We start from the raw sequence: 25,674 nt of genomic DNA on the forward strand, positions 1-25,674 counted from the left end.
TTTCCTTCAAATATTATGACGCAGTAGGATTTCACAATCAATTTCCCAAGAAATTCCAGGCTACATCGATGTGGAAATCAGATAACTTAATTGGAGGCCAAAGGAGTTTCTTACAAATATTGCTTTTGGACACTGCATGATTTTGCAGCTCCCTAATATTCCTTTAGCCCAGTGAACCAATTGGTCTCTTTCTCTCCTTTATTTGCAAATCCCAGCCAGGTTGATGACACTGATGTGACAACTGACCTTCTTCCAGTTAGTAGATGGAAAACGAGAAAAACAGAGTTGTTCCCAGCTTCATTTTCCTGCATTGTCAAGTTCAGAGTGAGCTGTGATGCACTTCAGGAGTAAACTGCCTACTGACATTTACTGTGAAGACTCAGAAATAGAGAAAATATTGGAAAGCACCTTGTATTTCAGAAACCTCTCTGGAAGAAAGGAGACAAAAGGGAAAAATTGACCTAAAAAATGATTTCCAATATGCTGGTGAATGTACATTTGTTTAAGTATAGAAAAAGATAAGTTTATATAATGCTATTCAGCAAAGTGCTTTAAAACTAAACAAGCATATTTGAAAAGTGTAGCCACTGGTGTTGCAATAGAAGAATAGCACAGGAAATTTGTGCACAGCAAGATCTCACAAGTAGCTTTGTCGATAACAGCCAGACTATTCGTTCAAAGATGGTAAATGTGCAATCAATTTTGGCCAGGACGCCAAGGATAAAATTCCTACTCCTCTTCGGTACAATACGATGGAATCAGAGAGAAGAAGAGGTTTCATATCAATGGGTCAGATATTCTGATCATAGATGGAAAAACCCTATTTCTATCCCTGCTCGCATTAAAATTTACCCAAAGAACCTTTGATGGTTTCTGCACTGGAGATTTTTGGACATAGGGTTTCTCTTACAGGAAGAATCAATGAATCCAGCAGTGAAAAAAAAATCTTCATAGAAACCACATCATCATTTGGAGCAGTCAATGTGCTGGGCTCAATCACTGAAATGCCCACTAGCACAGCCACTTTGACAGCTCCTCTGAAAAGGTAAATGTGGGTTTGGATGTCAGTTGGCTGAGAGGTTAGGGTGCCAGGTAAGTGGAGTGCCAGGAGTAGATAGTGATGAGGGGGGAGCGCACTGGAATGGTAGCCTTGTATGGGAGTGGCAGAGTTGTTGAGTCCAGCAACTGGGCAATGCTATAGTTTAGAGGCAAGGGGTGCTCGTTCAGCAGAATGGGGTTGGGGAGGTAAGGCTGGGGAGTTGTAAGGAGCTGGGAGTAGTGGGGGGGGGGGGTGAGGCTGGATTTGTAAGGAGCTGGGAATGGCATAGTTGGGGGGGGGGAAGGTTGCACAGTGAGTTAAGCATTCAGTTGAGTAATTACTCAGGAGTTTGAATCCTCCAACTTTTCCTGGGTAACTATTAGCGTCACTGGGTTGGAACCCTCTGCATTCTTTGCCTTTAATGGACTCTTTCCCAAATGCAGGAACATAGCCGATCAGAAAATTCAATTTCCCGCTCAATTCCCACAGTCGGACATTACACAGTCCAGTGCGCAGCTCCAGGCTGCAGTCCTCCACCGGCCATCTGCAATACCTCGGGCACAACAGGGTCCTCCCGAGGACTGCACCTCTGACAGCGCAGCATTCCCTGTCAATCCACATTGAGGTTGTTTTGTGTGCAACCTAGTCACAGCCGACGCGAACTCTGAGAATTCACCCACACGGAAAATAGTGGGGGAAATCCCAGGTCTGGTGTTTCTTCTGCCGTCCCCGTTCACTGCAGTGGCAAAAAAAGCATAAATACCGTTATAAATCCAAAAGGGATTTCTGCCACTTGCATTGGCAGCGTGGGATTGTGGATCTCTCGAGCCTCATGTCCCGATTATATCTTGACCAGTGACACCCTGCTCCCTTTCACTCTGTAGCCCCCTTTGTCTCTGTCTCTCTTTGCCCCCAGCGATAGTAGGCTGCCCTCACCTGGAGCATGGTGCTGGAGCAGGAGGCGGAGAGAGCAACAGCAGAAGGTGATTAGCATGGAGGCTGAGAGAGACACACCCCGCCCGAGGCTGGGACTGACACACGCACACACAGAGAGAGAGAGAGAGAGAGGAGCAGGCTTTACTGGGTCTGGGGATAGTTAGACAGGGAGAGGGCTGAGCAGCGGGAGCAACGCTAGCCTTTGTCCTCTTAGAGCGTGTCCACAAAGGATTCGGGGTTACACACGGCTTCGTACACAAGGTAACGTGCTTTTTCTTTCTCTCAATACAAAGAAAGCCGGGTTCGAGAGGGGGAAACCCGATCAGGAAGTTTTGAAAATGTAGCGGGGTTTTGGAATCTCGGCGATGAAACCGAATTGGGGGGGGGGACGGTGAAGCCGCGTGTTCAAAGCGAACATTCACCGGAGAAGTGTCTCATACTGTCCGCCCAAATTAACGTAAGCCCTGGGATAAAACGAGCTGACCCGGCTGCACAGATGTTCCTTAAAACAAAACGGTCCCCTTGACCCAAACAAAGGCAAACGAGTAACTTCACAAATACAGAAATACTGCCGTAAATCAGAAGCACAGCATGCTAGAGGAAGAGCAGCTCTCTGATTTATCTGGAGTGTGTGAGGTGGAGTTTGGGATTCTCTCGGTGTTAGTGTCTTTGCACTGGCGGTGTAGGAGCGTGGCACTATCTTTCTCTTGTTGCTGCGTGTTGTCTTCGGACCGGGAGACGGACACCCGAGGTCCGTTCTCACACCGTTCATTCAAAAGGCAGTCAGCATTTTGCGTGAGAGCTCCAGTTAACTCTCCACTATTGTGAAATCTCTCAAGTCCTTAGTGAAAGGGGGGTAACCCGTGTCCGCGCCATGTAGTAATCTGATTCAGATGTGATTGAAACCAGATGGATGATTCCTGGTCTCCCTCCCTCTTCTCTTTCTCTTCCCTTCTCTGATGTCTGCGGTATTGGGTAGTCATCCTGTCGTTCATCCTGTCTAGCTTTCACTTATTTTGTTTTCCCACACTCTGCTGACTCGTGGTTTGCCCATTATCCCCAAACGCGTCCGTTTCTACCCGATTCCGCCTCCACGGAGTGGTTCAGGGCTATCACCCTGTCCCAGCTCCGTGGCTGGGTTTTATCTTCTGTGAATAATACCCTGGCATTGCAACATGAACAGGCGACACCCTACCTGGCTTCCTAGCAGCCACTCTGAACAGTGCAGCCAGCGTGTTTTAAGAAGTTTTGTGTGGCTGTATAATCAGTACACTAAGCCTTCGACGTTTCTCTGACTTTTTGCTCTTTAAACCGAAGTTCGCAAGGATATAAAAGGAAGTAACCCCCACCCCTCAAACGAGACGTGTTGTTGGAACGCCTGACACGGAAGTACAGTGATTGCATTGTAAAGTCCTAGGCAGCAGGTAAAGGTCAGAGGGTGACGCCTGGTTAACTCCCACATGCTATGTACTGTTAACGGTGGAAGTGTCCAGGGAAGTGATAGACAATCCTGAATACAGAAACAGTTCTTGGGTTTCTGCAAATTAGTTATATGTTTGATAACAGTGTAAGTTCTCTGGAAAGTGCCACTCCCTGTGTGTATGTTGAATCAGCAAAATGCTTTGCTCAGTCAATATAAGGGGGCAAAGTAGCTACATCCCAGAAAGCAAATGAAGTAGGATAGAACTGGAGCCAATCTTTATGCACTTTACAAGCATTTACAGATTTATGCATCAGAAGCAAGCACCCCCGAACTCGAACACAGTTTCACTTTCTATTTATAGAGGCAGGGTGAATCTCCAGCTAATATGCATCACCTGCACACAACTGAAAGCATTTAATATGCTTCTGGTTGTTACTATTTTTTATTTACTCATGGGACATGAACATCGCTTGCTGCTCAGCATTTTATTGCCCATCCATAGTTGTCTTTGAGAAGGTGATGAGCTGCCTTCTCGAACCACTGCAATCCATTTGGTGTAAATAGACCCACAATGCCATTAGGGAGGGAATTCCAGAATTTTGACACGAACACTGAGGGAACAGAGAGATATTTCCAGGTCACATTGGTAATTGGTTTGAAGGGGGACTTGCAAATGGTGTTCCCATGTATCTGTTGCCCTTGTCCCTCATGCTGGAAGTGGGCATATGCATGGAATGTGCTGTCTGAGCATCTTTGGTGAATTTCTGCAGTGCATCTTGAAGGGAATATACGTTGCTGCTACTGAGCATTGGTGGTGGGGGTAGTGGGTTTGTTTGTTGATGTGATGCCAGTCAAGTGGCTGCTTTGTTCAGGATGGTGTCAAGCTTCTTGACTGTTGGAGCTGCACATATTCAGGCAAATGAGGAGTATTCCATCACACTCCTGACTGTGCTGTGTAGATGATGGACAGGCTTTGGGTAGTCAGGAGGTGAGTTACTTGCCACAGTATTCCTAGCTTCTGATCTGCTCTTGTAGTCACTGTTTATGTGACAAGTCCAGTTGAGTTTCTGGCCAATGGTAACCCCAAGGATGTTGATAGTGGCAGATTCGATGGTAACACTATTGAATGTCAAGGGAAGGTGATTAGATTGTCTCTTATTAGAGATGGTTATTGCCTGGTATTTGTGTGGCGTGAATGTTATCTGCTGTTTGTCACCTCAAGCATGGAGATTGGCCAGATCATGTTGCATTTGAAGATGGAGTGCTTCAGTATCTGAGGAGTTATGAATGGTGTTGAACGTTGTGCAATCATTGGCAAACATCCCAACTTCTGACCTTATGATGGAGGAAAGGTCATTGAAGCAGCTGAAGATGATTGGGTTGATGACAGTAGCCTAAGGGACTCCTGCAGCAATGTCCTGGAGCGTAGATGACTGACCTCCAATAATCACAACCATCTTCCCATGTGCCAGTGTGTGACTCTAACTAGCAGAGAATTTGCCCGATACCCATTGATTCCAGTTTTGCTAGGGCTCCCTGATGCCACACTCAGTTGAAAGCAGCCTTGATGTGAAGGGCTGTCACTCTCACTTCACCTCTGGAAATCAGCTCTTTTATCCATGCTTGAACCAAGGCTGTAAATAACTGAGTGGCCCTGGTGAAGAACAAACTGAATGTCACTGAGAAGGTTATTGTGAGCAGGTGCTGCTTGATAGAGCTGTTGATACTTTCCGTCCCTTTACTGATGATCAATAGTAGAACTGATGGGGCAGTAATAGGCCAGGTTGGATCGTCCTGCGTTTTATGTTTAGCACATACTTGGGCAATTTTCCACATTGTAGGGGAAATACCAGTGTTGTAACTGTACTGGAAGAGCTTGGCTAGGGGAGCAGCAAGTTCTCGATCACAAGTTTCTGTACTATTGCTAGAATGTTGTCAGACCCCTTAGCCCTTCCAGTGCTTTCAACTGCTTCCTAATATCACATGGATTGAATTGGCTGAATATTGTTATCTGTAACGCTGAGGACCACTGGAAGAGGCCGAAATGGATCATCCACTCGGCACTTTTAGCTGAAGATTGTTGTGAATGCTTCAGCCTTGTCTTTTGTACTAATGCATTGGGGATCTTCTATCACTGAGGATGGGGATATCTGTGGAGCCCCCTCCTCAGGTGAGTTTTATAAATTGTTGATTCATGCCTAGATGTGGCAGGACTGCAGAGTTTAGATCTGATCTGTTGGTTGTGGGATTGCTTAGCCCTGTCAATCGCTTGCTGCTGATGCTTTTTGGTACAAGTAATCCTGTTTGATAGTTTCACTAGGTTGGCACTTCATCGACAAACTTTGGTTTTGACTTTTAAAAGGAGGTATGAATCACAACTAACTAAAAAAAATTGAATTATTTGTAGATGATTCCGTCCTAATGAAAATAAATAGAATTGAGATTTTTCCTCTGACCAACATTGTTAAAACAGTGTAGTAGGTCATTGTCACATTGATGTTTATTGGAGTTTGTAGTGTACAGCTTCATCCTACACTTCTGATAAAAGCATGGTTGAGGTGAGAGTTGCTGTTTTGGAGAATGATGTGTGACCCTGCATTTCATTCTCGATAGCGGAGTACTTTGGTCCACCATTTATGTATCCATGTACCATGGCAGGAGTACTTCTACTATAGAGCATTGACATTTATTTCTTGACATTTCAAAATTTTTCCAAATGTTGAATACATTGAATATATTTGTTAACCTCATCATCATTTCCTGTTCTGATGCACACATTTCTCTGTCCCATAAGTCATAATCAGGCAACAATGAATGATTCCAGCAACTTATTCCCAGACATCCGTCACAGGTTTACTGTTAGATGTTGGTAGGATTCAGTAGTAGCCCTGGTGACTCACCAGTGTGTCTTTACATGACTCTGGAGAAACAGCTGGTGTGCATTTGTCAATTCTTCCTGAAGTTATTTCTGAGATTTGGAGCTCATTATGTGGGAAGTTAGAACATAAACATTGTATCATACCACACTGTGACACAATGGGATAGCAGCATTTATGAGATGCTTTCATATATGAGCCCAAATGTAATGTTGTTAATCTTGTGTGTATATTCCTTTATCAAGTATTTTCTTAACACTGGATCAGTGCCTAATGCATATTCTGTGTTGCCAAACTATCTCAGTGTAGATGTACCACATTAATTTCTTCACTATTTTCTCACTGGGATTGGCAGAGGTCATGTTTGCATGATCTAAAAGTAAATCAACTTTGTGATTCGTATCTTTTCTTCAACTGGAAAGCAAAATTTATGGATAAGTGATCATGAGCAAAAATGTAGGGATAATCACCTGATCTAAAAGGAATCTCTACAATTTTAAAATAATTTCTGAACTAGAAATTATCCTTTTGAGAATGGAGAGGAAGGCACCATCTCTTTGTAATGAAGTTGGCTTCAAGATGAGACCTGTCAATAGGAGTTTGGAACTGAGTTGATCCCAATCCAAAGAAGGGAATTATTAGCTCATTTGTTTGGCTCACTGATGTCACAATGAGAGTTAGATCGATTGCTGTTTGGATTCTTTCAAGTTGACAGTCTGTCACCATGATAATTGATTAGCCGCAGGATGTTAGCTGGTTAAACTCCAACACCAGTTAAATGTATTCTTAGATGGATGGAGCACGCTTTCTGTAACTGGAAAATTATTAATGCTAGCACATGGACATTGCAGTAGCTTTTCTTGGAGACAGTTGAGCACGATGTTGGTTTTTCTCTTGCTGAGACCAAATAAAGTTACAAATGAAATAGCTGATCGACATAGTCTTTTGCTTTGGCAAACACACACATAGTATACATTCATACTCCTTAAAGATAAAATGGTAATGGAACAAAATTCATATGCTGCTGAACAATGCAAGAAATATGTTTTCAATTATAATGAAATGATTTTGCAATTTGTGCAATTATAATTCAGGTAGTTTTACAGAACAACGTACCCATAGACGCTGTGATTAGAAATGGTTTTTAATGGGATGCTTCTCCAGAGTGCAAGCACTGTTCAGTAACTGAAATGGATTCATTGTTCCATTACACCAGTGACTTGAACAATGCTAAACATAAATTTTGCAATCTAATGGGTGATTGTTACTGCTGAGTTTTAATGTGCCCTGTAGCTTAAATAGTCTATTGGTGCATGTAATATGCTACTGAGTCTGAGTACATGCCTTGTTGGTGTACCACAGGAACAATTATACATATGTTATAATAGATTCTTCTGTTTCTAAAGATAACAAAGGCACTGCAACTGTTGAGCAATAATTACTGAAATATAATGACTTTCAGTATTGGAGAAAACCTGCACAGGTAATCAGTTTGAAATGGAATGTCTCCAGAGAAAACTGTTTAGTACCAAATTGTATTGGTTCACTTCCTGTACAAATTCACATTAAGCATCTGGTTGAGGACATGATTAAAGATCAGATAAGCATAAATTGAAATGTTCAGTTGTTTCAGAGGGCAGAAACAATCCTGTGATACTTGGTTCAGGGGTTGCAGAATATTGTCTTTGGAGTGTAGCCAGCTCATGTTGAATAGTGGAGTTGTATGAATGTTTGCAGTTTTACTTGATTACTTTGGGGAATTGGAGAGTAGTTATGTAGAACCTTTCTTCAGAACATTAACTGGGTGGAACTTATGATTGAGATTGTATGTGACCTGGCTTGATTGATCTTTTCCTATATTATGTTCTAAATTTGTTTTGTAGCCACCTGAACCATCATATGTTTGTGTATTTTGTTTCAAAACTCCTATAAGGTTAGTTAACTTGTTGCTACTGAGAGATACATATTAAGCACAGCAAAGTGTGAGCTGTTGAATAGTGGTGCTCAGTTTTGCCTGCAATTTCTTGTGTTGTGCTCCTAATCACTTTGCTGCCGTAATTAGCTAGATGGTCTTTTGCAATATTATCTCTTTTTTGCTGGTTATATCTTTTTCATTGACAGCTGACATGACTGGTGTTGACAAGTATGAAAGAAAGATCTTGCACTCTTTCAATTTGGAAGTGGTGTGCATCACAGGAAGGATACCACAAAACGAATGTTGTGTAATATTGAAGAAGGGTTAATCTTAAAAATGTAAACAGAAATACACACAAGTTCCACTTGCATCTATAAAAGAGTAGCCACATGTTAATGTTTTGGGTGTAGACTCCTTCATCAGAACTGGAAACTGAGTTCTTAAATTGAGTTAGACAAAAGGGTGGATGGTGTTAGTGGTGGTTATCTAAGATTATCTTAGTCGATAGTTGAAAGACACTGAAAAAGCAAATGCGTGTGAAATAAATAAGGTGTTGAAACATCATTAAGTTGGTGAAATGAAATAAAAATAACCTTCATGCAAGACTTCTGAAGTAAAACCGAAAATGCTACAAGCATATAGCAGACTTGTGAACAGACAAAATGGGGAATGACAGGCAACATCCTGATGGCTGTCCATCCTTACTGCCAGGATATAGAACATAGAACATCAAAGTACAGCACAGCACAGGCCCTTCGGCCCACGGTGTTGTGCCAAGGATTATTCCTAATCTAAAATAAATTAACCTAGCCTAAGCACCCCTCAATTCACTGCTGTCCATGTGCATGTCCAGCAGTCACTTAAATGTCCCTAATGACTCTACTTCCACCACTACCGCTGGCAACGTATTCCATGCATTCACAATTTTCTGCTTAAAGAACCTACATCTGACGTCTTCTCTATACTTCCCTCGTAATATCTTAAAACTATGACCCCTCGTGCCAGTCAATCCTGCCCTGGGGAAAAGTCTCTGTCTATTGACTCTATCCATGCCTCTGATTACCTTGTACACCTCGATCAGGTCACCTCTCTTCCTCCTTCTCTCCAGAGAGAAAAGTCCAAGCTTAGTCAACCTCTCCTTGTAAGACAGGCCCTCCAGTCCAGGCAGCATCCTGGTAATCCTTTGCACCCTCTCCAAAGCCTCTGTATCTTTCCTATAGGACAAGCAGAACTAGACACAATATTCTAAGTGTGGTCTCACCAGGGTCTTGTAGAGCTGCAGCAAAACCTCACGGCTCTTAAACACGATCCCCCTGTTAATGAAAGCCAAAACACCATATGCTTTCTTAACAACCCTATCCACTTGGATGGCAACTTTGAGGGATCTATGCACTTGAACACCAAGATCCCTTTGTTCCTCCACACTGCCAAGAATCCTGACTTTAATCCTATATTCAGCATTCAAATTTGACCTTCCAAAATGCATTTATCCAGGTTGAACTTCATCTGCCATTTCTCAGCCCAGCTCTGCATTCTGTCTATGTTGCGCTGCAGCCTGCAATAGCCCTCAATACTATCTACGGCACCTCCAACCTTTGCGTTATTGGCAAATTTACTAACCCAACCCTCAACATCCTCATCATTGTAGTTTTATAAAAACTACAAAGAGCAGAGGCCCAAGAACAGAGCCCTGTGGGACACCATGCACCACTGACTTCCAGGTAGAATACTTCCCATCTACAACCACTCTCTGCATTCTGTCAGCCAACCAATTCTGAATCCAGACAGCCAACTCTCCCTGTATCCCATTCCTCTTGACTTTGTGAATGAGCCTACCATGGGGAACCTTACCAAATGCCTTGCTCAAGTCCAGATACACCACACCCACTGCTTGACCTTCGTCGACCTGTCTCGTCGCCACCTCAAAGAACTCAGTAAGATTTGTGAGGCATGACCTGCCCCTCACAAAGCCATGCTGACTGCCTTTAATCATGCTATGCTTTTCCAAATAGTCACAAATCCTATCCCTCAGAATTCTATCCAAAATCTTGCTGACCACAGACGTAAGACTGAGTAGTTTGTAATTGCCAGGGATTTCCCTATTCCCCTTCTTGAAAAGAGGAACAACATTTGCCTCCCTCCAATCCTCTGGTTTGACTACTGTGGCGAGTGAGGAAGCAAAGACCTTCGCCAGCAGCTTAGCAACCTCCTTTCTCACTTCCTGGAGCAACCTAGGATAAATCTAGCCTGGCCTTGTGGTCTTATCAATCTTAATGTTTTCCAAAATTTCCAACACATCAGCTTCTTGAATCTTGATCTGTTCAAGCCTGTTTCCCAGCTCCTCAAAGTTCTTATTCACAACAAGGTCCCTTTGCTTAGTGAAAACCAAAGCAAAAAACTCATTTGGCGCTTTCCCTATCTGCTCAGACTCCACGCACAAGCTCTCTACTCTGATCATTCTCTTATTCCTCATGTACAAGTAAAATGCCTTATATGTTCTGATGAAGATTATGCACCCTCAAAGCCACCTAGTTCGATGCTATTGTTATGATTCAGCTGCTGGTAATACTGGACAAGTTAGGTCTCAGACTGAAACCTGGTTTGATAGTTGACAAGTTTTACATTTGGAGTTTGGTTACTTTGGTCAGTCATTGAACACCTTCACAGAGTCCAAGTGGATAGTCGAAATACAAGTGTTTTTTACACCAAAAAGGCGAAAAGAAGCAAAAGTATTTTAATATAAATTGCAAAAAGAAAAATATCCGAAACTCTTCTCAGCAATTTTCTTTACACCCATTCATCTCCAGTGAAGTATCAGTCCTATCTTAACTCCTTTAACTTCTGACTCAATTGACTCTTTCTAGACCATCTCTTTGGACAGTTGAGCTAGTTTTAAGATTTCTTTGATGGTCTGGATACTACTTTCCAATTCTGGAGATTTCTACTAAGTCTCTCGGCCTGCTGACTTCCATGAATTAAACCTTCATAGTCTGGTGACTTCGAAAGAAACTGACCACTGAGGTTGGCTTCTCCTGTTCTGAACTCCACCTACTACTGGCTCTTTACCATTGTTTCTATATCATAAAACACAGCTATGTCAATACTCAGCAATTAACTTTTGGATTTTTCGTTTAAAAAGAAGTCATCTTCACAACTGAAAGTCAATATTTTTCCTCTAATTCCAATTCAAGTTCCAAACTAATTACAATAGACCACAAATTCAAATCTCAACATTCTTCCAATAATTTGGAGCACCATTACTTCAGGAAGATTACTTTAGTTATGGTCTGAGTTGCTAAAGTCAGTATTTAGATCAGAATGATTGCAAGATGAGCCATTCTAGTTCATTTATGTTGACATAAGTTGAACTTGATGGGAAAGTGTTTGGAAGTCATGCTGTGAGTTTCATGCTTGGCTTACAACTTGTGTGGTGTCCCCTGCTGGAAGTGACCATAGCATAAAATGGGCTGTCCAAGAACTGAAATATAAAACTGGAAATTGACGTAGAAAACTACAGGAAGGTCAAGCTTGCACTTGTGGACAGAAAGCAAGTATTCAGAAAAGAGTTGAGGTTGTGGTCCATCGGTTATTAAAGTCAGAAATGCACTAATATAGAGTGGAAACTGTTGACTACAGCCCTCTGAAGTAAGTGTCAGAGCAATGCAGTCCATTACTGATATTTCATACCAACCAGGCACATCATTGCTGTGGAATGCTGTGAATTTTGCATTTAAATGTCAGAGCACAGTGCATTCTCTAATGTGTGTGGAGTGTTTGTGCATGGTTGCAGAAATATATTACTTAACACCATGTGAAATTAAGCAATGTCCTTACTTTTGAATTGTACTTTTATTTAAAATATTGGAAGGCATGTGTCAAATTCATATTTGAAAAATTATGTTTGTATGTTGGAAATTATTGCCATAGGTCTATTCATTTAAAATGATTTGTGATTTAACTAGTGAGTGCATAGCTATGACTGTATAGCTACTTGGGTTTCTTTCTTTGATCCTTTTCAAATTTCTACTGCAGAGTACCTAGCATTATTATGATGTTGAACTAACAGTTAAAATATGTTTATAGCATTAATTTTTTACCTGGTACTTCACATGTATTAACAACTGGAAAATGAAGACATGTTTTACACTCGATGGAAATTAAGTTACGGCACAGTAGACTGATTGGTAAGGTTAGATTACATGGGATTCAGGGAGAGCCAGCCAGTTGCGTACAAAATTAGCTTGATGGCAGGAGACTGGTGGTTGAAGGTCTGTTTTTCAGACTGGAGACCTGAAACCACTGGTGCTGCTGCAAGGATTGGTGCTGGGTCCATTGTTGTTTGTCATTTATAGAAACAATTTGGATGAGAATATAGGGGGCATCATTAGAAAGTTTGTTTGGATGACACCTAAATTGGTGATGTAGTGGACAGTGAAGAAAGTTATTTAAGAGTGCAATGGGATCTTGATCAACTGGGCCAGTGGGCCAAGGAATGGCAGATGGAGTTGAATTCAGATAAATGCGAAGTGTTGCATTTTGATAAGGCAAACCAGGACCACACTTGCACAGTTAATGGTAAGACCCTAGGGAATATTGTTGAACAGAGACCAGGAGTGTAGGTACACAGTTCCTTGAAAGTGGAGTTGCAGGTAGAAAGGGTGGAGGGGAAGGGGTTTGGCACGTTTGCTGTCATCAGGCAGAGGATTGAGTACAAGAGTTGGGACATCATGATAAAGCTGTACAAGATATTGGCAAGGCTACATTTAGAGTACAGTGTACAATTTTGGTTGCCCTACTCTAGGAAGGATGTTATTAAACTGGAAAGGGTGCAGAAAAGATTTACGAGTATTTTACTGAGACTAGAAGATTTGAATTATAAGGACTGGCTGGGACTTTTTGCCCTGGAGCTCAGGAGTTTGAAGCGTGGCCTTTTATTGAGTTTTATAAAATCATGGGGCATAGATACGGTGAATTGCCAAGGTCTTTTCCCCATGGTCAGGGAATCCAAAACTTGAGGGCATAGGTTTAAGGCGAGAGGTGAAAGATTTAAAAAGAATATGAAGGGTAACTACTTCATGCAGAAGGTGGTGCATTTGTGAAACAAGCTGTCAGAGGAAGTTGTAGAGGCAGGTACAATTATAACACTTAAAAGACATTTGGACAGGTACTTAGGTAAGAAAGGTTTAGAGGGATATTGATCAGACACAGGCAAATGGGACTTGTGAAGTTTTGGAAGCCTGATCAGCATGGATGAGTTGGGCCAAAGAACCTGCTTCCCGACTGTATGATTGTCTGATTCTGTGACCTGAAGAATACACCCAACAAAGAAATGTCACTGTATTTTGCATTATCCTTTAATTATCTCCGTAATTCAGAAACCTGTTGCTCAAATAATTTGGCATGGTTGTAAGGATAAATTGGGTGAACTTTAAGAAGCACCAAAAGATTTTTGCAATGTTGTTTGTGTGTAGATTTAGGTCTTGGTGCAAGGTTTATACTGCAGTATAAATAATCTGATTATGCCTGCCAGTTTATTTTATGCAATAACTTTACTGAATCATATCACATAACTAAATTTAGCATGACTGAAGAGAATAATATTGCACTATTGATTCAGAAAGCTATAGCTGCTCTCGCATGTATTATGCAATAGATAAAGCAATAGGGAATTTCATTTACGTTCAGTTATGTGTATATTTCACTCAATCTACCATAGTAGAAGCATTTTGTACTAGTATTTCTGCTTCTCTGTAAATGTTTTCTTTTTCTCAGTTATTTACTTGAATGGAAAATGTGTTTATTGCTAGATTTGCACATTGGATTTGTATTCTTTCATATGGCATGGGCATCACTCAGGTAGGTCTGTTTCTTGAGCAGGACAGGCAGCATCCGAAGAGCAGGAGAATCGACGTTTCGAGCATAAGCCTTTCTTCAGGAATGAGGCTGGTGTGCCAAGCGGGCTGAGATAAAATGTAGGGGGGGAGGGAATTTGGGAATGGGCGCTAGGAATACGATAGGTGGAAGGAGGTGAGGGTGATAGGCCGGAGAGGGGGTGGGGGCGGAGAGGTCAGGAAGAAGATTGCAGGTCAAGAGGGTGGTGCTGAATCCGGGGGTTGGGACTGAGGTAAGGTGGGGGGAGGGGAAATGAGGAAGCTTGAGAAATCTACATTTATCCCGTGTGATTGGAGGGTTCCTAGGTGGAAGATGAGGCACTCTTCCTCCAGGTGTCATATGGTCAGGGTCTGGCGATGGAGGAGGCCAAGGACCTGCATGCCTTTGGCGGAGTGGGAAGGGGAGTTAGTTTTCAGCCATGTGTCGGTTGGGTTGGTTGGTGCGGGTGTCCCAGAGGTGTTCCCTGAAACGTTCCGCAAGTAGGCGGCCTGTCTCCCCGGATTCAGCACCGCCCTCTTGACCTGCAATCATCTTCCTGACCTCTCCGCCCCCACCCCCTCTCCGGCCTATCTCCCTCACCCTCACCTCCTTCCACCTATTGTATTCCCAGCGCCCCTCCCCCCTACCTTTTTATTTCAGCCCGCTTGGCACACCAGCCTCATTCCTGAAGAAGGGCTTATGCCCGAAACATCGATTCTCCTGCTCCTCGGATGCTGCCTGTCCTGCTGTGTTTTTCCAGCACCACATTTTTCAACTCTGGTCTCCAGCATCTGCAGTCCTCACTTTCTCCAAGGACTGTTTCTTGCCCACACTTGGGTCTCCAATAAACAGCATTTTAACAGATAGTTGCTTTGCGTCGAGTGTCTGAATCCAGCACCAAAAGAAATTGAAACCCATACTGTCATGAAAACATCAATCATCTCAGCACCAGAATGAGCTCCTCCAGTATCCTTGTTTCAGAATTTCATTCATTTCTGATATAAAGTTTTTCAAGTACTTGATAATAGTTATACCTTGCAGCTATTAATTATACCTTTTCTGCTTAGTTGTAATGGGCAAAGTGTATCCACAAGGGCATGGTTAAATCTGTAAGAGCTTTGTGTTTCACAGACAAACGTGCACTATATTCCAAGAGGTGTTATAACTTCCAAGTTTCTTTACTGCCTCAGTTTATGCCGAGTTACTGTAGTACAGCAGAGCTCATTGGCTTGTTTGTAAGAGCAGTTGTGCAAAAAGAATCTCCTGCTGGCATTTCAGTCATTACATTGCTGACTTTGTTGGTGATTTTGTTATTTTGAATTGCCTAACATTTTAATGGCTGTGATTTTTTTTTCTCTCTCAGCAGCTTGTTCATTGTGACTTGGTCATGTGGGTTATGGAAGTCATGTGAATAGGCAGTTAAGGTTTCGGCTGCACTTTTTGGCAAAGTGAGAACAGCTTCAGCAAAATTTTAACCAAAGTTTGTCTTTGTGATAAATTCCACTTTTAGCTGCCTCGCTAACTCAATAAGGAAGAAAAGTTGTAATGCCAAAGTAACAAACTTCTTTCTGTGATTCAAAAGATTTTTGTGATAATTTTGGTTCTAGAGGTTGGATTTTAAAAAAAATGCTATTTGCAAACTTTTGTCCAGTGGTTGAGAAAACTTGTTCAGTCAATCGGATAAATTAATTAATCAATATGGTTCGTTATAAGCGAAAGAAATGTTAGTCATTCTTCATGCTGATTGTAATTTTGGTATATACGGTGTCATTTGGAGTATGCTTTCTGAAATGCATTGTTCTAGGTGCAATGTTTATTGCTCTAGACCTGTGCAACTCTAATATGCATGTCATAGAATCATAAAGATGTACAGCACGGAAACAGACCCTTTGGTCCCACTTGTCCATGCTTACCAGATATGCCAACCCATCTAGTCCCACCTGGCCCATATCCCTCCAAACCCTTCCTATTCATATACCCATCCAAATGCCTCTTAAATGTTGCAATTGTACTCGCCTCCACCACTTCCTCTCGCAGCTCATTCCACATACCACCCTCTGCGTGAAAAAGTTGACCCTTAGGTCTCTCTTATATCTTTCCCCTCTCACCATAAACCTATGCCCTCCAGTTCTGGACATAGCCCACCCCAGGGAAAAGATTTGTCTATTTATCCTATCCATGTCCCTCATGATTTTATAAACCTCTATAAGGTCACCCCTCAGCCTCTGATGCTCCAGGGAAAACAGCCTTAGCTTATTCAACCTTTCCATATAGCTCAAATCCTCCAACCCTGGCAACATCCTTGTAAGTCTATTTATAAAGGTGCAACAACGTAATATCTTGCCACCTTCAATATGAGCATTTAAACATGCCAATTGTGTTCATGATATGCCTTAAGCTGATTGTGAGAAACATAGTAGTTCGTACTTACTACCAATCTGCAACTAGCCTGAAAATAAAATCTTGATATTGGCTCAGTGGTTAGCACTGCTGCCTCACAGCACCAGGGACCCAGGTTCAATTCCAGCCTCAGGTGACTGTCTGTGTGGAATTTTCAAATTCTGCCCAGGTCTGCATGGGTTTCCTCTGGATGCACTGGTTTCCTCCCACAGTTCAAGGATGTGTAGCTTAGGTGGTTTGGCCATGCTAAATTGTTCATAGTGTCCAGAGATGTGTAGGTTAGGTGGATTATTCATGGAAAATGCAGGGTTACAAAAGTAGGGCGGGGAGTGAATCTGGGTGAGATGTTCTTGGGAGAATCAGTGTGGACTTGTGCTGAACGGCCTGTTTCCACATTGTAGGGATTCTACGAAGCTGCAAATCTGTGATAAGCGATTACCAATGAGAGTCTGTACTCATATAGTGATTGGGAATGATTATACTTTTGTTTGGCTTTCTGAGCTTGATAAATAATTGAAGATATGAGTACTTTGTAAGTTTCTTTTCAAAACCAAAGTGAAACAATAACTGTAGCCATATTGAGAACAATCTCTCTTGAAGCTTTCCAAGCTGCAAATTAGTGTGATCCTTAGAAGGTAGGTATAGAAATGGGTCATATGGCCCTTCATGCTTGTTCCACTATTCAATGAGGTCATGGCTGATCTTCTGCTTTAATTCTGCTATACCCCTAAGTTGCTAAATCTCTGTTTGTTTGAAGAGTTGATGTATATAATGGTGTCAGACCTCCCAATGCCAGAGGAATGCTGATTACTAGAAAACAACTGTTTTATGGGTGTAAAAATACATCTTTAAGTCTAACTTTTTATTTTATTTCAGAGAAAAATGCCAAAATCAGAGGTGAAAACGTCTCTCCTAGACAACATGATAGGGGTGGGAGACAGTGTGCTTTTAGAACCCCTCACTGAAGACACATTCTTAGAAAATCTCAAGAATCGCTTTGACCACAGCGAAATATATGTAAGTACTATTAAAATATATTCAGCAGGGAATAACCATCTATGTCTTACAAATGTCTAGATAAGGTATGTCTGCTAAACACTCCTGGCGAAAGCAGAAATCTTGGGATGTTCTGGAATTTTCCATTTCACAGAATGTTTTTAATGACCTCTTTGGTTTTTGGTTCAGTATACTCTCATTTAGCATTAGATTTGATAAATGAGGTGCAATTTGTTCATGTTTTACAATTTTACTGAGTTTTGGACACTGGTATTTGTCATTAAGTGAAACCAATACCTGTGATGCAATGCTGGAGACAATTTGCTATGAAAGATTCCAAACAGTAGAAGAATCGCACCAACCCTTCTGTTATGGAATGTGGAATTGCAAGTTGAGATCAGCCTGAATGTATTACATCAAGAAACTAACCAGGGAAGTGGACCTGGTTATCTTCAGCTCACTGGAACTATAAAAGCTGAAGGCTATTATTTCAATCTTAGCTTTTTAACGTCAACACTTGGTTCGCTTGCTATAGAGGGTACTCCACATAGTGACTGTCCAAAAGTTACTGAACTCAACAAAATATAGTCATTGGATTAATGCTTCTTTTTTGAGGTGATCCATCTTTGTTGATAGAGGTTTCAATTATCCTAACACTTCACAGCCAATGAATTACTTTTGATTTGCAGTCACCTTTTAGTTTGTTGGCAGCAGTTGGCACACAGGAAAAACTACTGACACCAATGAGGCAAATGTCCATTGGGTGATGTTTGTTGATCAATTTATGTTGGCCAGAACACAGGCAGAATTTCCTACTTCTTGAATGAAAATGTGTGATGGAATTTTAATAGATCAATCTGAATTAGCTAATGGGGATCAGTTTAATGTCTCTCCTTAGAACTTATTTCCCACAATGCAACACACAACAAAACACTGAAATGCCAACTTGCATTGTTTCTTGTTACCATGGGAATAATTAACTGTCTCACGGTGCACATTATGATCTAAGATTGAATCATGGAGCAGGACCCTTGATGCTTTCACATAAAATCTAATTTTACTGTTCCTAGTTGTCTTCCAATGAGAATTACTTGAAGGTGCAAGAGCACTTAAATAAAAATGGATAGGCAGTGCAGAAAATAAAATTGGTCCTGTAGTGTGCATTATGGTTACCATAGTCCAATGCAAGTCACTTCCAAATTCTTCCCTCTACTTGCTCCACTTGGGTAGAAAATGTATCACAAAGTGGACTTGCACAAATGTTATTTTGTGTGCTCAAAAATATTAGATACAGATATTCATCCCCATGGCCGGAATTGCATTTCCCAAGGCGTCCTTGGCAGACCTCACCATTTTTTGTCATTGGGTATTGGGAACAGGTTCTACTTGGGACTGCTGACTCTGAAAGCAAGGTAGAAGCAGGATACCAAGGCCAGCAGTTTTGACTGAGACATTGTTCCAGTGCTGTACATAACTGTAAGGCTCCATAGACCTCGTCCTCCTTGTCACCTGTGTATCCATCATACATCCTGCATGTGGATATATTCGGTATGGAAAGAATTTGTGAGCTGTATAATAACACTGGAAAGTCTTTGAGCACCAACTAGCCACCAAAAGGCGTGACAAACCTATCACTGGTATCCATACACACAGACAAAGAAGGACATCAGTTCGACTGGAACAGGCTTAACAAAGACATGCACAGGAATTCCTAGAGGCCTGGCATTCAAACAGGAACTGTATAACAAACAAGTAGATTTGGACTCCATTTACTGACCCCCTCAGAAACAGAATTGGAAATGATATCACCTACCACAACAAACTGAGACAGATAAATAGCATGTGGGATAGAACACCAATGCTTCACTGGAGGCTCACTGATGATGTTACCTAGCATGGTGACGAAACATCTGAGAACAAATCTTATCAGCTCAGCATGCAGATTTATAATCTAGCCTTTGAAATGTTTGAAACAATCAAAATAAATAAATAATCCATTCACATTTTCATTGGGATGGCTAGTGGGAGGTGGGTGATGTTTTAATATTACATGCTCATAATAATATCAAAATAAATAGTAGTATTCAAAAACCACTTATGAAGACTGGCCTCCTTAACATATCAAAAACTCAGTTAAACAAAGCTCAAAATCCCTTAAAGCTGCATAAACAACACCCAGACAGTAAACTCCACAAGGAGGAATTGGAGCTAACCGAACATTTGTAATTGGATTCCATTGCATAACTGTTAACAAGGATTCTAAAGTTGAATGCATTGAAACACATTGAATAGATAGATGTTAGATTGCTTCAGGCTGAACAGATGGCTGATCTGTCAATCAAAGGTGTCAATCATCTGAGACAGTTAACTATCTGTTCAAGGTGCCCCAAATGTTTCAATGCATTCAGCTCTGAGGGTTTTGTTTATTCGGCTGAGAGATGGAATTCCCCAGTGAATGCTTGGCTGAACTCCACCTCCTAATAATAGGCTCATCTCTGCAGGAGATGTTTACATAGCTGTCAATAGATCTGTTGGCTTGTTCAATTATTTCACAAGCTACTGAAAGAATCATATTTCTTTCAGGTTCTTTTGAATGCTGATTCTTTTTGCTGATGGTTTTGAGCATTTAATGGGATCAGACATTTTTTGTACTTTGTCAATAAATCAGCTGGAGTGCCAAAGAACTCCAAAACCCATAACAATATTTATCCCCCTCCCAGCAATATTCATTACCCCCCCTCAGCCCCACCCCAATCTTGCTGTCTCCCAGCATTTTGTGGGTGGCGAAGCAGGTGTGGGAGAAGGGATACACATGTAGGACAGGGTGGAGCGTTGATACATAAGGGCATATTGAAAATTGTTGAATGTAAGGAAGGATTAGTACTTTCATTGGGGTGAAACTATGAGGTTAACAGCTCTATTCAATCAGTGAACTGAAGGCAGACTTTTGCTTTCAATTATGAGAAAGAGGCTCTGGTGGAATTACTTTGAATATTTGTCTCCCAACCATTTATCCCTCTTGCATCTCTATAGGAGCTAACATCATCGTGTGCACAGGCTCCAACGTAAACTGGTAAATGGGCAATTTAAGTGATAGCATTGGATACACTTTCATAAATAATTGTCCTCCCACTTTGCTGACCTAAAATATCAAGTTAATTGAATCAAACACTTTTTTTGTGCAATATTTAACTTACATTATGCTTTTGTATGTTCCACTTTCAGTGGAAGGGCCACTGAACTTGAAATGTTAAGTCTTATTTCTCTCCACACTTGTTGCCAGATCTGCTGAGCCTTTCCAGCAATTTGTGTTTTTGTTTGATTTTCAGCATCCCCAGTCTTTTGGGTTTTAATTTGTTGACATCCAGCTGAATTTCAAGTTTGAAATTGTGCTGATTTATAAATGCATTTTATGTTCTGTAAAGCAAAATTAAGATTTGCACCACATATCAAGGAATTTTGGCAAGTACTCCCTGATTATTAATAAGCTGTTGTTTAGAGATAACAATTTCTTGCTGTCACCAAAGTAAAGTAGCTTTATTTCGAGGGAAGAAATGATCTACCTTCACTCAGGAGAAAAGTCAGAATTTTATATATGTAACATTTGTAACTAGGAACTAGAAATTTATCATAAAGTTTATATTTATGTGTTTCCAAAAATGACTTTTTTCATCAGTATGTCTAAAGTCTGTGATAAGTCAGTGTCCTCAGAACATAGGAACAGGCGTAGGTCATTTAACCTGTTGTTCTGACATTCAGTTTGATTATGGCTGGTCTGTAACCTAATTCGATATGATACCTTTATCTCATTTCTCTTGGATAGCAATATATCTGTCTTAGATTTATGCTTAAGTGATCTTGCATCAATTGCTAGAGGGCAACATACTTCTAGTGTCCTTTGTGTGTAGTAGTATTTTGCTTCAGAAAGATCTGGCTCTATGTTTTAGTTATGCCCCCAGCCAAGATTCCCCAACCATCAGAAATAGTTTCTCAGTATCAACCCTAACTGCTCACGTATAAAATTTGAAAATGTCAATCAAATTGCCAATTGACCTTCTAAATTTCGGGATACAATGCTGGATTATGTAATCTCTCCTTATGATTTAATTCTTGGAGTGCAGGCCATTCTGTTAAATGTATGCTGCTGCACTCCCATCAAGATCAATATTTGCTCCAATGGTGTGGTGTCCAGACTGCTGACAATATGCCCTGTGGTCTAATCATGGCTTTATTATAGATGAAACATGATCGCTTTTGTATTCTAGTCCTCGAGATATAAAATCTAATCTTTCACTCCCCTTTTTGATATTCCATACCTATTCCTGACGCATTAATGTTACTCGATCCTGAAGTATCTTTGGACCTCTACTGTCTTCCCAAATGTCTTTCAGGAAAAAATAATTAGGTTATTTGCCATTGATTTCAGCTGACCTTTGAGATCATGCATCATTCTTATCAAAGCTACACAACTGAAATATCAGTAATCTGTCCTACCTCTCTGCAACAATATAGTTAGTATCTGTATTCTTCTTATTTTTTTACATTTGGATCTCCAGTGGGTGCAATTTTCCCTTGTATTATTGGATTACATAACAATGATGCCATTAGCAATGATGTGATAGATTTCAAATTTAGAATACTGTGTCATTCTGTTATGAAGTTAGATAATGTTGTAGCAAAATATAAAATGCCAAAAAAGGTGTCAAACTACCAAATAGAATGGCAATGCTATTGTAGAGCAGTGGCTAGAATCTGTCATCTCTATGACTGAGTGCAGCAAATAGGTCAGTGCATAGTGTTTACTGATTTGGAATCTGTTGTATATGAATACTGGTGAATAGTATCCATTGCAGTAGATAAAAGAGCTACGAACAGCAGACCTAGTGAGGTGCAAGATATTCTGTTTAGCATGATTGCTTTTCATTTCAGTTTGAAAGCTTGCACTGGTAAATGTGTCAGATTGTTTAAGTATTTAAATTGTGGATTGAAGCAGAAGTTGTACAATCTTACATTCAAGAGTTAAAACAGAAAGTGTTGCAAATGACAAATCTGTCAGCAATTAGTATGGTATTTTCTCTTTTGCAAATGATATTTAATCATTTTCTGCCTTTAGTTTGGCATTTTTTTTTATTTTGTTTGCATGTTCTTTTTGGCTGTACATTTTCACAATTGTCATCAGACAGCTGTACATTTTCACAATTGTCATCCGTTTGTCAGATTGGTAGTCAATAAACTCAAACCTTTGTGCATTGTTGTGGGCTTAAGTTCAAGTTTAACAGAAACTTTGAAATGGAAAAGATGACTTTTATAGATGAGCCTGAGAGATGCTTTAAAATTGAATAACATTTGTCTTGGTAGTTGGTTGTATGGTTTTTCATTCATGGGACGTGAAAGATGCAGGCTAGACTAGCATTTATCGTCCATTCCTAATTGCCTTTCAGAAGGTGGTGGTGAGCTGCCACCTTGAACTTTTGCAGTCCATGTGGTGTAGTTATAGTTGCACTAATGTTTAAGATGGAGTTCTAGGATTTTGGCCTAAGTGCCTTGTACCTCCCTATTTATATACTCCATTCCATTTGAAATAAAGGCCAACATTCCACATGCTCTCCCTATTAACCACTGAACTCCGATGCTAGTTTCTTGTGACTCTTGGATGCATTTCCTAACCCTTCTGTTCTGAAGCTTTCTGCATTTAATTCCTGGTCAGCTCCTTTATTTTTCCTGCCCAAGTTTGTGACTTTACATTTTCCCACATTATATTCTATCTAACAAGATTTTGTCTCCTCATTTAACTTGTCTATATCCCTCTGGAGATTGTGTCATACTGATTATTTGCCTTCCCACCTATTGTTGTGTCACCCGGTCTTTCTCAATTTTATATTGTCTTTCTGAAAATTTAATTTTAAACTTAGTTTAGTTCACACCTTTTGAGCTTTGTAAACCAGTTTATCTACAAGTAAAGCAATAAGATTTTAGGCTAAATGTGAAAACTGCCATACATATTTTTGCACCATAACATCATTGTTAATTACAGCAATTCCTAACTATTCAGTCATAATTTTGGTTCAGAACCTTGCTGAACTTGAAATGTGCATCTAATTACTGTTCTGACTAACCATGAGTACATTCTTTACCTTGCATTTCTAATATCACATCCCAAACACCTTTCTTACTTGATTCCTTTCCCAAGTCCTGTCCATTTATATTTGGTTTTGAAATAGCATTTATTTGTTTTCTTGTTTTTCCCCACTTTTGACTCCTATTATCCATCTTCCTCATTTTGATTTGCTCTAAGTTCACCATTCAGGTTTTGTTCAGTATTTCTAACTGTTGCTTGTCTTCATTGGCCTTTTTCTAAAGCATTGTAATGTATAGCATTAAAATAATACGGTATTGCCTGATACTCAACTGGCTGAGAATCTGATCTATGAGTTTGTCGCACTTAGGATTTTATCTACTTGATCCAAAAGTTGTGAATTTAGATGTCTACTAGACTGTGCATTAAAATGCACTGGAACTTAAATATGGGACTGAAGAAGGGCTGCATTGTCTGATTATTATAGTGACATTGTTTGGCTGATCATAGCAGATGCAAGCAGAAAATGTTCTTAATGTAGTGTGTTAATTGAACGCATACCGTTTGTTGTTGTTCAGCATCAGTTACCATAACTTAACCATAAAGCTAGTTACTATAGTTTAAAAATGTGTGCACAGTGTTTAATATGATGTAACATAAAATTAATAATGTCTGCAATTGTAATATACCAATTCCTGTGTTTGCTTCACCTCTCACTATCTTTGTAGCTTTTTTAAACCTATAAATTGCATCAAATTGTGCCCCTTGCGTCTAGACTATCCAACCAAGGTGCATCTTAGCTGCATCAACACTGTCTATCCCCTTAAGTACTTTGTAAGTTTTAATGAGATCACCTCTAATTTTTCAAAACTGTAGAGAATATGGGCCCAGATTGTCCAATTTCTCTGCAAAGGACACTCCCATCATTTAAGTAACTAAGTTGGTGAACCTTCATTGTGTTCCCTTTATGGCAATAGTATCCTTCCGGAAGTAAGGAGAGCATCTGCACACTACTCCAGGTGTAGTCTAACAAAGCTTCTATACAACTGAAGCAAGACTTCACTACCCCTCCACTCCTCCAACTTTGTCCTCTTCAGTATCCCTGATTTAAATTCCACTACTGTTTGAAATTGCTTTGGGTCCTAACACTGTATTCCACTCAATGTTTCTGCCTCTCCACCTTACCACTTTTTTTCCCTGTCTTTTCAAGATACTTCATAATATCTTACTGATCAAACTTTGTCATCTGGTTTCTCATCCTGTGCCTTGGTGTTGAAACAAATTGTTTCTGTTAAGCATTTTGGCTTTGTTGATTATATAAATTGAAATTATTATTAGATAACTTCTTTGACAGAGAAGGCAACCTTGGATTCAATTGGGAGGGATAATTCTTTTCTTGATCTGCCTCAGAAACAGCTCTGCAAACAATCAACGATAACTTGATAACAAATACTGTTTATAATGCATACTATTTAACCATTATATTTTCTAACTCCAGTTCATTTTGTGAATGATACTTAATCAGCTACAATCTCCAAATGGGCTTTTGGTTCTTGTCCTCATAACTTCAAAAGAAATTTTGTGCGATATTAAAGTGGGGTTGTGATCTTTGGTGGACCATTAATTATTGATTTTAGCTTATTTGCATCGGGAAAATTGTGGGTTACAAAAACAGGGGTAGAGTAAAGGAAAACATGCATTTCCGTCAAATGGGAGTTGGGCCAAGTGTTTGATGCTGTTGTGACCCTGAGCATGTTTGTTCAGCAATCTTGGGAATGATTACCACTTGGCACGGGGGCCCATTTGTTGCCATGTACAAAGGTTACATGGAGCAAAAGGCATATGACAGTCATAACTAGTGTACATCAAAGTGCATATTTTAACAGGACCAGTTCGGCATTCGGATGATTCATTTATTTGGGTGTCCTTTCTAAGTCTAGATGTATTGACCATGTATGATGTTTAAAATGGCCATGAGTGGAATCAGAAATCCATTGCCTATCCAATAATCTATGAATCAGGTTAAGTTATGGTAACTGATGCTGAACAAACACAAACGGTATGCGTTCAATTAACACACTACATTAAGAACATTTTCTGCTTGCATCCGCTATGATCAGCCAAACAATGTCACTATAATAA

The 25,674-nt window shown here is 40.4% G+C and overlaps 1 protein-coding gene across 7 annotated transcripts in view; it reads left to right on the forward strand.

Moving 5' to 3' along the window:
• Positions 1-1,769: 1,769 nt before the first annotated feature.
• Positions 1,770-25,674, forward strand: part of myo1b (myosin IB) — a 272,630-nt gene continuing 248,725 nt past the window's right edge. For 6 of the 7 annotated variants that reach the window (XM_043692877.1, XM_043692881.1, XM_043692883.1 and 3 more), the window contains exons 1-2: positions 1,770-2,236; positions 17,337-17,477. In XM_043692877.1, the coding sequence (XP_043548812.1) occupies positions 17,343-17,477 (135 nt within the window). In that variant the 5' untranslated portion in view covers positions 1,770-2,236; positions 17,337-17,342. Of the gene's footprint in view, positions 2,237-3,377; positions 3,400-17,336; positions 17,478-25,674 lie in introns of those variants that run through there. The other variant, XM_043692879.1, reaches the window with a different exon arrangement.

Source organism: Chiloscyllium plagiosum, chromosome 7 (assembly GCF_004010195.1).
Source record: "Chiloscyllium plagiosum isolate BGI_BamShark_2017 chromosome 7, ASM401019v2, whole genome shotgun sequence".
In the NCBI taxonomy this organism is placed as follows: domain Eukaryota; kingdom Metazoa; phylum Chordata; class Chondrichthyes; order Orectolobiformes; family Hemiscylliidae; genus Chiloscyllium; species Chiloscyllium plagiosum.